Raw genomic sequence first — 13,048 nt, forward strand, 5'->3', positions numbered from 1 at the left:
CCTAGAATGGACAGAGGGATGTCAGGAAAAGCTTCCCTAAGGACGGAAGGACCGATAGGCCTTAAAACAGGTTTGTAGGGAGGGGTAGGTATGGAGCAGAGCAAGAGCATTCCAGACAGGGAGTACCATGAGCAGAGTGGTACGAAGCAGAGCCATGTCATGTTCAAGCACTTGCCAAAGGCCAGTGTGGGTGTAACTCTGTTACAATTATACAGGCCTCAGGTGCGCACTTCATCTTAGAAGGAGTGGAGAGGAATCAAAATACTGAAACGAACAAAAAAGCTTTAATTATAAACGTTTATCATATCCTCTATCCTTTTAATTGTTGTCATCATAAAGTTACTTACTGTATATTCTAAAATAGATGTTTCTGTATTCTGTTTTTAGGTATCTTGCTTTGTCAAATTTGTACCTATTTTTAATACCTTTACTGAAAAAAAGTGATATAACAACATGTAAACATTATCAACTATGATATCACCATTTTAATGATACTTTTTTTGTCATTTTCACTTTCTTACTTTTTTAAACCTCACTAGTAGTGAAACCAGAAATTCCAACAACATCAGCCCCTGACAAGCCTTCATTGTCAGAAGAGGAAATGGAGAGGAAGTCCAAATCTGTCATTGATGAATTTCTACACATTAATGATTTTAAGGTAAATGAGATATTTTTCAAGAAAGCAACAACAGGGAAAGCCCTATGACAGACATAGTAACTTGGTTCTGTTTAGTTGTCATTGTGAACTAACAAGGCTTAGAATGTGTGATCCAAGTCCTACACAGCTCAGTTTGCACAACCTTCATACATTTCTGCCTAGTCCTCTCTTTTAAATAATGTAGTTGACAAGAGCAAGTGGCAGGGAGAGAGAATGGGTACCAATCCATCCCCCACTATGGGGCAACCAAATTGGCTTTGATATTAATGATCAAAACCAAGACATTATTATTATGAGGCATTTCTGGCTCCCTGTCTATTACCTCTCATGATCTTCATGGTCAGTTTATCATCATTCTTCTATTAACTTTATAGTATGGCTGATACTACTTCGTCTTTATTTCGTAAGTAGAAAAAAGGCACAGAGGAGTAAACAGTGGGCCAGGGTCAGACAGCCTAAAGCAAACATTTCAAGACATGGCTTTGCATTTGCCCTCCGTTAGCCCTGAGCGTCTCTTTGATCTTCACTTTAAGATGGTAGTGAATAAGAGAGAGAGATACTGCCTGGCTTCATGTGCCCTAATGTCTAGTTGCAGAGACAGACCCTAAACAGGTAACTGCACATTTAGATATTTAAATTGCAGTTATAATAAATGCTGTAGATCTATTTTGGAGAGATCATATAATGAGACTTAATTTAGGGATCTGGAGTAAACAAAGGCTTGTTAAAAATATTTGTCAGATATATTAAGTCCTTTGCTTTGGCATATATAATAAAAAATTCTTTCAAGTTTTTCTTGACAACCTAGTTACTATCTGCTTTCCATACAAAAAATTCAGCTTGGTGTTAGCTATAGCCCAACCTTCTGAAAACTTCAAGCCATGAAATTGTCCAAAATTTAGAAGAAATAGGAAGTTTTCATGACAATCAATTTCGAGAGGAAGACTTCATAGAAGCCCTTGAAAACCAGCAAAAATAAATAAACATTAACAGAAAAGAGCCAAAGCATACACTTCATATACTCTGATTTGTTAGATTCTTAGAAAGGAGAATATTTTTGTAAAATGGTAGCACAGCTTTTTTTCCTGTGTGGTAGTAGAGAAATATGAGACTCACAAGAAAGAGGAAAGGCTAAGAAAGATGAAAAGATGAACAGCAGAGACAGTAAGGAAGAAAGCAGTGGAATTTGGCTTTAGAAATAATTTGAGGAATATGAAAAGTCAGTGAGCAGCCAAAACTTTGAAAGAGGAAAAAATATGACCCTGCGATGAGCTGACGATATAGGGAGAAAGGACCTTGGTAACACTAATGTGCAACAAGAGGACTCTTGTATTCATCATCAGCCCTACATCCGGCCTGCAGTGTTGAAGGGACAATCAGGTATGACTCATAATGAGGTCTTACTATGGACTCTGTGCTATTTTACAAATATTATATGTATAAACCTTCTGGTAGTAATATTATAATAGCCATTTTTAAAGATAAGGAAACTGAGATGCAAAGAGGTAAAGTAGCATCCTTTAAGTTATGTTGCTGATAAGTGGCAGACTCGGTATTCAAAGCCAGGCTGCTAGCTTTAGAGCATAAACTATACTTTATCTTATTATCTTTAGGGTATTAATGTGTCATACTAAAGGCTTAGAGAGCTCATCCTAAGGAAGAGTTTTTTCATAACATCTTAATAGATGCTATTATTATCCTATGTAATAAAAGTCTAATATGCTAAGTGTCCAGTCGTCTGGTCATCGTTCAGCCAATCAAAGCGTAATATGCTAAGGCTGCTCAACCACTCACTATGATGTGCACTGACCACCGGGGCAGACAGTTGACCGGTCGACCAGTCGCTATGATGTGCACTGACCACCAGGGGGCAGACGCTCCAACCCATGGGTTAGCTTGCTGCTAGGGTCCAGCCAATTGGGACTGAGCAAGACAGGCTGGACATGCCCTGGAGCCCTCTCGAGGTCCCTCCCCAACTGGCCAACCTCCTGCATCCTTTCCCAGCCCTGATCCTTCACCAGTGGGGTCCCTCAGCCTGGCCTGCGCCCTCTCACAATCCGGGACCTCTTGGGGGTGTTGGAGAGGCGGTTTTGGCCCGATACCGCAGGCCAGGCCAAGGGACCCCACTAGTTAACAATAATAAAAATATTTATTGAGCTTTTGTTTGGAAGTTAAGGCTGAGAGATCAAAGTACACTCCTCGACTCACACAGTAGTGACCGAGCCAGGATTCAAACCTATATTTGTCTGATTCTACAGCCTGTTTTTAGCTTCTGTGACATATCTTGATTGAGTACCTAAAATGTGACAGTCACATTTTAGGAAATACTGCCTGGATATACTGTAGTATATGTAATGAGTAGCCCTGGTCTGTTTTTATGGGTCTTTTAGTGGGAAATGAAGACAAAGCTGCTCTAAATATAGGTAATAAATAAACAAACAGCTACCAAATAAAATGTTTCAGTGAGGAGAAGTAAAATTGGGTGATTTTAAGAGCCCATGGTTGGGAAGTCACAGAGACCATATCATTTCAGCTGAGAGCTCAACAAGAAAAATCAAACCATGAGAAAATTAGGGAGAAGGGCAGGATTATGAACTGCTGGACATTAGAGGTATCGTGATGTAGTTAGTTGGTCCTATATGCAGATTCAGTGAATTCCCATTGAAAGACACTTAATCACTTCAGGTTAAAGTGAAGATTGAATTGAATACTTGCATTCCTTTCCACTCTCTCCTTAAAAGGCATTATAATGATGATGATGATGATGATGCTCTTAATATGAGGCAAAAACCCACAAGCATAAGAGGCATAGGGAATAGATAGCAGCAACATTCTGGAAGTTGGAAATTAGAAGGATGATGGCAATTTATTTAGCAGACTATGAATGTGCATGAAGTGCCGATGGAGCTGGAAATGACAACTAGCCTGAATGTTTCAAAAATGCCAATGTCATAAAAGGGTAAAAAAGAGAGAGACTAGATTAAAGCAGTCTAAAGAGACATCATGACGTGTGATGCCAGGTTTTTAATCAGATCCTAAAACAACAACAGCTATATTGGACATTTGGGAACAATTATGGGAATTCAAGTATGTACTGTATATGTCGGATAATGTTTGTATTGACTATTGTATGCATGTTAAATTGCTTAGATGTAGAGAAAAAACTAACAGTGGATGAATCTCAATTGAAGTGAAGCTATCTAGGTGTGCATTATACTATTTAATTTGTCTGTAGTTGGAAATTTTTCTAGATAGAAAGTTGGCGTGGGGAGGTATCAAATAAAGCAGCAGAGGGGCAATAAAGCGTCAGTGAGCCTCCTACACGGCCCTACCCCTCCTTCAGTCAGGAGGCTGCCCTTCTCACATGCATCTTCCCCTCAGAAGAGCTGCTCTCTTTAGAGGTGAAACCAAAGGATTTTGTCCTCAAAGTTGAGAGGTGAGGGCAGGTTGGCACACTGCTGTATTGGTGATTCAGCAACCTTGGCTGCCAGGCTTTTACCCTCCACACCAAATACATCACCTAGCCAGGTCACCCCAGGTAAGAACCCCAAGAACTTCATAAGGGGTTTTGGTACTTAAGCTAAGCATATATACTTTACTGTCAAAGAAGACCTTTTTCATTGAAGATTTTGCAAGTATTAATATACCCAAACAGAATTACCTCAGTTGCCATTTTAAGGAAGGCCTTTGAATCATGACATTGAATTTCTATTTCATAATATACCATTTTTAGTTTTTAAAATGAGCATAAAATAAGCAAACATTGTGTAGAAAAATATGTTTTTGTCTCTGGTCCTTTGAGTGATCTTGAATAAAGTTGTTAACCTAAACACATTTGCTTATAAAGACACACTTCTTTTGTTTTGAAAATATGATTAATATTGTCTATATCAGCCTGCATTTTACTGAGTTGTATTAATGTTTTAAAAACTATATGTGAAAATGCCTTGTTTGTTGAGCTTTCTGCTGAGTTTGTCATAAGTAAAAGATTTTAAGCTTATTTTAACCATCTGGTAATTCTATCTAGATTTGGGATAAGCTTTTATTTGCTATTTGAACAGGAAGCCATGCAGTGTGTGGAGGAGCTGAATGCCCAGGGCCCGCTACACGTGTTTGTGAGAGTGGGGGTTGAGTCCACCCTGGAAAGGAGCCAGATCACCAGGGATCACATGGGCCAGTTACTGTATCAACTGGTGCAGTCAGAGAAGCTCAGCAAGCAGGACTTTTTCAAAGGGTCAGTATTCTCCTCAGGAATGGTGGTATTCCTTTACTAGACTCTTGAGTAGTTCATTTTAATAGCATATATCTACCTTAAGTTTTTAGCTTTTTTCATAGATTAAATTGTGCCCTCTCTAACATGTTGATATGTAATATTGATAATATGTTAGTTGGTATGATGGCATTTGTAGACTGTACTAAATCATAAAAGTTATCTTCTGCTTTTTTATACTAATTGTTAGACCTATATTAAGACATAAGTAAGGTAGCAGAGATCCCTTAACCGTGGGGAACCTGAGTGAGGCCTCACCAGCTAAGAAAACCCTTGGCTATTCTTTGAGGAAAAAACTTTTCTTTGTGAAAACTTTTTGAAAATTTGACTTAACCCAGAAAGCTTTCAATAGACCATATTTATTTTTGCCCATAAATGCTTGTCTGTTCATGTTAGCACTGTAGAAGGGTATGTAACTCCAAGTTGTTAATGAGTTAGTCTATTCCAGGTTGGGTTCATTATGACTCCTGCTGATGGTTAGTTTGATGAAGTCTGGCTGTCACTAGTGTTGAACCTCATTTGATCAGATTCTGATTTCTTCGTGCTACACCATCATCACAAGTGGATGGATCAGTTCTTTGTGGTACAGCCATAGAATCTTACCCAGGCTTAAGTTCTAAAAGCAGTGTTTAAGAGGAAGATTGCATATGTTAAAAAATTTAGTTTTAGGAGCCATGTTGTATAATATAGACTTACAATCACAGCCATCTCTGATACATGCTCACTCTCTAAGGGAACAGGAACTAAGACTTCCTGGGGGCTGGACACCAGATCCACATCTCCCAGCTCATACTCACTTGGGATAGCTCATTAAGCAGAATGGCAGTAAGAATTCTGCATTATTCAAGTTATTTTTCTCCTTATAAATCTCTTTTGCCAAGCTCATGTACTTTTTGTTGTTGTTTTGTTAATCTTCACCAGAGGGTATCTTTTCTATTGATTTTTAGAGAGAGTGGAAGGGAGGGAAGGAGAAACATCGATGTGAGAGTGGCACATCAATTGGTCACCCTCCACATGAGCCCCAACCAGGGCTAGAGATCGAACCTTCAACCCAGGGACATACCCTTGACTGAGAATCAAACCTGAGATCCTTCGGTCAACAGGCTGACACTCTAACCACTGAGCAACATCAGCCAGGGCTCAGATTGTATTCTTGTGCATTAAATGCACATGTGATGAAATGCTACTGTGTGTCTTTCAGCTATGGTCAACCTCTTAGAATAGTGTAATCATTAAATGCCAAGATTGAATGTACTTAGAAAAATTACTCATTTGATTTTGTGAGGAAAGGTGGCATTGTCCTCAAGGTTCTGGAAAATGTATACTTGCCCCTAAGATCATTAAAAAGTTGTCTTTCAGCCTGGTCAGTGTGGCTCAGTGGATTGAGCGTCATCCCATGCACCAAGAGGTCACGGATTTGATTCCCAGTCAGGGCATATGCCTGGGTTTCAATTCAATCCCTAATAGAGGGTATACAGGAGATAACCAATCAATGTTTCTATCTCTCTCAACCTCTCCCTCTCTCTAAAAAATCAATAGAAACATTTTTTTCAAGTTGTCTTTTAGCAGTAAGTTAAATTTCTCTGAATTCAGTGCCTGACTAGATTAAGGGTATCTGACCCAGTTAATTTAATAAGAAACTTTGGCAAAAATTGCTGTGGTTGTTGGCATTTAAGGCCAGGATGGTTTCCAGTTTTAAAAGAGAAATATATTGTTCACTCCAGTAACCAACCAGTATAAATAGTAAAAGCAATGAGGGGTGTACACACCCACACAAACAAATTGAGGTCTGCCCCTAGCCAACTTGAAAGTATAATTTTAACCCCCTAGAACTACATTTGCAATAACTATTATATTATTTTATAAAAAACTTAGTTTTTACCCAGATATTGTGCTATAGTCACCAGAAAATTTGGGAAATGCTGGATTATTATTTACTGTTTCATGTTTCTCTTCAAACTATACTCAGAAATTGATTCATATCTGGAAAGACCCCAAGAAGTGTAGACTGGCTTCATCAGTTTTACTTGAATTTGTGAGGTGCCAGCTTGCTTTCTAGGCTGTCTCAGACATTTGCATTTCCCTTTGTTGGTCCCTTGAGGAATAAGTGTCCTCCAGTCATGGTATCCACACTTTCACTGGCACTGTAGCTGCTGCTGACGGTACTACCACAACCATTTATTTAGACTGAAAATGAGATTAACACTTCTGTGTCTCAGTAACTACTTCATCTTTTTCTATTTTTACTTCCATCTGCAGCTAGAGATAATTCAGTGGCTCCAGGCTAGCTTTTAATATTAAATTAGACCTAACCAGGCCATCCTTAGATCAGAACCCCTACAAAGACCCCTATTTCTCCCTAAACGGAGAGACCTGGCAATTTTTTCTAAGATGGAAACAAACCGATAGTTTCAAGTCATTATCCACAAAGAGGCTTCTTGCAAATAGATCAGAGTTTCCCAGTTACTTCTAAAGTCCAAGTTATAAATAGTCCATACTGTCCAGAGAGGCCAGTTCATTGGAGCCATGGAAATGCCCTAAGTCTTATGTCTCTTTAGTCCCGACATCCAAATATTTTTGTTTGTATACAGCATTGTGGGGAAGCACCTAAGGTTAGCTTTCTGGTATGCTGCTACTGCTTAGATGCCAACTTTGAGTGGTCATTGAAGCTATTTCTGTCTGGCTTCCCAAGCGAGCCATCTCTCCTGCAGTTCCTTTTAAGGCATGCAATGCTACTAAATATTAAGTTAGATTAGACAGAAGTTTCAAAATAGGCTCTTTGTGTCAGGTTGTTTATAAATAAAGCTTAGATCCTTTGGAATTTTCCTTACAAGGTGCTACATCAACTCTGAGTATAACAGTTGCCATATATCAAACATCTCCACAAAGGCAACATCAGCCATTCTCTTAGAATATTCAGGACTTGAATCTAAATGCTTTATGATGTAAAGTAGGTGGGTAGGTGCAGTTCAAGCACTGTTTTATATCATGGCTTTAGACGACTTCTTTTTCAAGTGTCTAGTAAGGGTAGATGAGTGCACTATTAGCCACAGAATTGGAATCACTTTGAAAGTTTAATAAACATGACATCCAGGATGGTAAAAATTGGAGTTGACAATAAACACAAAATATGTGTCCTTCAGGAGGCTTGATATATTAGTATTTCATTTTGAGAAATGTTTGTTGGAGAGGAAATTTTTATCACCTCCTTTTTTGGAACTTTTCTTGCCACAATGGCATTTCTGCCTTTGTAAGAAGTTAGTGTTCAGAGCTTACACAGACATTCATACTAAGGTTCAAGTGCAAAATTGCAGAGGTGCCAGTGGACAGTGAAGACCCTATTTGCTCATCTAAGTAGGATCTGGTTTAAATAGTCTTTGCAGATGATACTGCAGTAGAAGAAGGCTTTTCATCTTCTTTACTTCTCCCTTTTACCTGTAGTTAGATTCTTTTGATTAGTCATAATAATACTTGATCAATCTGACTTTTAGATGTACTCACTGTCTCTTCCTTATTTATCTACAGCCAAATTTCCATTTAAAACTTAGTTATCTTCATGCAAATTGTGCAAGAGCTGCTGACAATATCATTTCCAAACTGTGTTAGATTATTTTGGCCTTTTAGCAGATTTCTGATCAAACGTTTACTGAATTTTTTAAAATTCCAACTTTTAACCATGTACTCCTTTTCTAAATTAAATTTTAGGCAGGAACCCAGTATATGAAATAAATAAAAGTACATCTTCTATAATTGAAATGGGGGGAGGATGCCTAAAGTCACACCTATGGACCCTTTCCAAAGTGCAGTCCAGTGGGTGTGATGGTCACTACATACCAAGAAGCAAGGGTATGGTATAGCTCTATTTCAGTCATTCAGGCAGCAAAAAATGTGTATTATACAAGGCATTTTTATAGACGATGTAGTATGTAGTCCAAAGACTACTGTGTGTAGGAGCTTCTACATACCTAGGATTTTTCTTTTAAAACCATACAAAAGGATTTAGGAACTAAAAAGAAATGTCTTATAACAGGATAGTTTTATGGAAATCCTATGTTCAGCCAAACATGATTTTTTTTTAATATATTTTATTGATTTATTACAGAGAGGAAGGGAGAGAGATATATAACTAGAAACATCGATGAGAGAGAAACATCGATCAGCTGCCTCCTGCACACCCCCCACCGGGGATGTGCCCGCAACCCAGGCACATGCCCTTGACCGGAATCGAACCCGGGACCTTTCAGTCCGCAGGCCGACGCTCCATCCACTGAGCCAAACCGGTTTCGGCCAAACATGATTTTTTATCAGCAGTCTGGATTTGACCAGTGATTGTGTTCTGCAAATAGTCCCATGACTAATTGAGAAGTAGAATACCAAGGCAAGAATATGGGTATCTTTTAGTTGTAATATGAGATGAAAATAGCAGTAGTTATACTGCTGAAAGACCAGCATGGCTGCAGTTATTGTCTCATGGGCTCATTAAACAGCTTAATCTATGCCACTAACCCATGAAACATGAATTGGCATTATAGGGTGATTAACCCAGAAATCTTGGAGTCCATCCAGATTATGGTCTATTAGTAGCACATTAACTGAGCTGAAAGTCTACACATAATGGGAGAATAGTCAAGTATCTGTTGTATCACAAAGAGATGTCAAATAATTCCAAGCTGGAAACTCAGAAAGTTAGCGTTAAGGATTCATGGAGTCCAGAGTTAGATAATGTGGTTAAGCTGCAAACTGTTTTTGAAATGGCACCTTTCGAAAGGTGACTATCCCTCGTAGTGGTATCTTTTTGTTTAAATGAAAAATTTTAATGATTTGAAGTATAGGCTTCTAAGGTAGGTAAGGAAGAGTGGCATACTCTGATTAAATTGATAGCTATTCCCCCAGAATTTCACATGGCTGCCTCATTTCCATTATTTAAGTCTTTCAAATGTTACCTCAATACAGAGGTATTTTCTGACCACCAGCTGTATTGGGATATCCTAGTACCATAGTTCATGTTCTTCAGCATATTGTGTTGGCCCTATCTGCAAAGATGCTTTTCTCTCCCTCCCCCAACACTAATATAAGCTCTTTGAGAGCAAGAACCAGTTACTTTACGCCCAGAGCAGTACCTAACATAGCAAGTGCTTAATTGGCACTTCTTTGCTGACTGATTTTGGTCTCTTTACTTAATCTTAACTTTTGAATTACATTTGCATGTGAATTTTTTCCTGTTCTTTTTTAGCTTTTCAGAAACATTGGAAACAGCAGATGACATGGCCATTGATATTCCTCATATTTGGTTGTACCTTGCTGAACTGGTAACTCCCATGTTAAAAGAAGGCGGAATCTCCATGCGAGAACTTATCATGTAAGTTGTTCTTATTTCTTTTGCTATATATCAAGTTAAACTGATACAAAACTCATCAGCTGGCCTTCTAGCATAATGCTGTTCCCTTAGTACAGCAGTTTTCAACCTTTTTCATCTTATGGCACATACAAACTAATTACTAAAATTCTGAAGCACAAAAAAAATGTAGTTTTTGCTGATCTGACAAAAATAGGTATAATTTTTACTCATTCACACCAAACAGCTATTGTTATGTTGGCTGTTATCATTTTTTTATTTGACAATCTAAGGAAAAGGTCAGTGCCCCTGACTAAATAGTGAGGAAGTACATGTTTTAAACATTCTCGCTGGGAAAGGATAGTCCTCTCAGTAATGTTGGGGAAACTGAATGGCCACCTGCAGAAGAACAATTAAACCCTCTCTTACCCCACTCACAATTAATGGAAATGGAGTAAAGATGGAAACCATAAAACTCCTAAAAGATATAAAGAGAAAACTCCTTTACCTCAAAAAATGTTATGTAGTGTTAAATTTTCTATTTGTCTTCAAGATCAAACTCCTTAGCTTGACTAATAAACACTTTATAATCTGGCCTTTGTTTTTATCTTCAATTTCACATTTTCTAATTTCCTTCTTTCAATCAGCTCCCACTTACCACCACTTACTCCCCAACACAACACACACAAACTCTTGTCTGGTTATATTAATCTACTAGGAGTTTCCTAACTGTACCAGGGTTTGCCATCATTTCCTATCCTGCTCTTCTTTCCTGTTGACTGACACACTCCCTCCTTCCCCTCCTGTCTACATAATCTCGCTGTACTTCCTTATATATTGTATTTTTAATTCTTAACATTCTGGTTAATGTTAGGTTGTAAAACTAATGTTCAATAAATCTGTAATGAATTCATGAATGGATATGTTCATTCATTTATTCAATAAATAAAAATGATTACTATATTTTAAAAAAATAGAAAATATTATTGTGGCACACCAGTTGAAAATTGCTGCCATAGTGCTTTTGGATGCAGCCTGCGACTATTTCAGACTTCTAATTTTAATGTAAAAATGTTACATTATATTAGATCTATACTGTGCAAGTGATGGGGATATTATAGCCTTGTGGTCCATTGAGGTTAGCAGTGATTATAGATTTGGCTCCAGAATCATGTAACTGACAGAAGGGTGATTGCTCCTGGAAACGTAATGTTAACCTGACTCTTAATGTCTGTCATTGCTCCATTGTTGTGAGAAGTTATATTTCCACATAATAGCTTATCAGACTGTGGCACCTGCGTAGTGCATGCTCAGGTTGTTATAAAAGGAACTGAGGTCTCAGGCATTCCTAAATTTGAACATGAGGGAAATTATTGCTATGTTGTATAGGCTAGTATTTCCCTAAAAATTGTTCATATAGTCAAAGTCTATATCAGCGGTTCTCAACCTGTGGGTTGCGACCCCTTTGGGAGTCGAACGACCCTTTCACAGGGGTCGCCTAAGACCATTGGAAAACACATATATAATTACATGTTGTTTTTGTGATTAATCACTATGCTTTAATTATGTTTAATTTGTAACAATGAAATTGGGGGTCACCACAACATGAGGAACTGTATTAAAGGGTCGTGGCATTAGGAAGGTTGAGAACCACTGGTCTATATGCTGTTGTGTCTCTTTTCTTTGACATTCACAAGTTTATTATAGCACATTCAAGATTATGAGAATTCTATAGTAAAACAAAAAAGTAAAAACTGTTCAGGTTTGTTTAATTCACATTGCCTCACTTAATTGACAATAGATTTTTTTTTTTTAAGGAATGACTATTGATTCCCTACAGAATACAATTTAGGAAATACTGGCTTAGACTGTGAAAAAATTGGTCCATTTCTATGTTTCATCTATATTCTTTATAAAAAAGGCTTCCTTTCTTTTTTTTTTTTTAATATATTTTATTGATTTCTTACAGAGAGGAAGGGAGAGGGATAGAGAGCCAGAAACATCCATGAGAGAGAAACATGGATCTGCTGCCTCCTGCACGCCCCGCACTGGGGATGTGCCCGCAACCAAGGTACATGCCCTTGACCGGAATCGAACCCGGGACCCTTGAGTCCGCAGGCCGAAGCTTTATCCACTGAGCCAAACCGGTTCTGGCAAAGGCTTCCTTTCTTAAAAACACTTAATAACTAAGTTTTACAACTCCCCGTTACCTAAGGTGCTTCTTTCCTTCCAGCTTAAAGTGGGATTTATTTTTTAAAAATATATTGTTATGGATTTCAAAGAGGAAGGGAGAGGGAGAGAGAGATAGACACATCACTGATGAGAGAGAATCATTGATCAGCTGCCTCTTGCATGCCCCACACTGGGGATCAAGCCCACAACCTGGACTTGTGCCCCAACCAGGAATCGAACCTCCACCTCCTGGTTCATAGATCGATGCTCAACCACTGAGGCAGGGATTTATGTAAATAAACAGATTATTGGGTAAGAATGAGCCTTGCGCCCTACCTGATTTGGCTCAGTGGGTGGAGCGTCGGCCTGCAGGCTGAATGGTCCCAGGTTCAATTCCGGTCAAGGGCATGTGCCTTGGTTGCAGGCACGTCCCCAGTGGGGGGATGTGCGGGAGGCAGCTGATGGATGTTTCTCTCTCATCCATGTTTCTGACTCTCTATCCCTCTCCCTTCCTCTCTGTGGAAAGTAAATAAAATATATTTTTAAAAAAGAAAAGAAAAAAGAATGAGACTTGCAATTGCTTCTATAATGGAAGCAGTTACAGAAAAAGACA

The 13,048-nt window shown here is 38.5% G+C and overlaps 1 protein-coding gene across 21 annotated transcripts in view; it reads left to right on the top strand.

Annotated features, from left to right (window-relative positions):
- Positions 1 to 13,048, top strand: part of EIF4G3 (eukaryotic translation initiation factor 4 gamma 3) — a 272,633-nt gene that overhangs the window by 244,741 nt on the left and 14,844 nt on the right. For 16 of the 21 annotated variants that reach the window (XM_015557208.1, XM_015557218.1, XM_015557219.1 and 13 more), the window contains 3 exons: positions 540 to 658; positions 4,720 to 4,892; positions 10,162 to 10,287. In XM_015557208.1, the coding sequence (XP_015412694.1) occupies positions 540 to 658; positions 4,720 to 4,892; positions 10,162 to 10,287 (418 nt within the window). The remainder of the gene's footprint in view (positions 1 to 539; positions 659 to 4,719; positions 4,893 to 10,161; positions 10,288 to 13,048) is intronic. The other 5 variants (XM_015557211.1, XM_015557224.1, XM_015557217.1 and 2 more) reach the window with 1 other exon arrangement.

The sequence above is a fragment of the Myotis davidii genome, unplaced genomic scaffold, assembly GCF_000327345.1.
Source record: "Myotis davidii unplaced genomic scaffold, ASM32734v1 scaffold149, whole genome shotgun sequence".
Classification (NCBI taxonomy): domain Eukaryota; kingdom Metazoa; phylum Chordata; class Mammalia; order Chiroptera; family Vespertilionidae; genus Myotis; species Myotis davidii.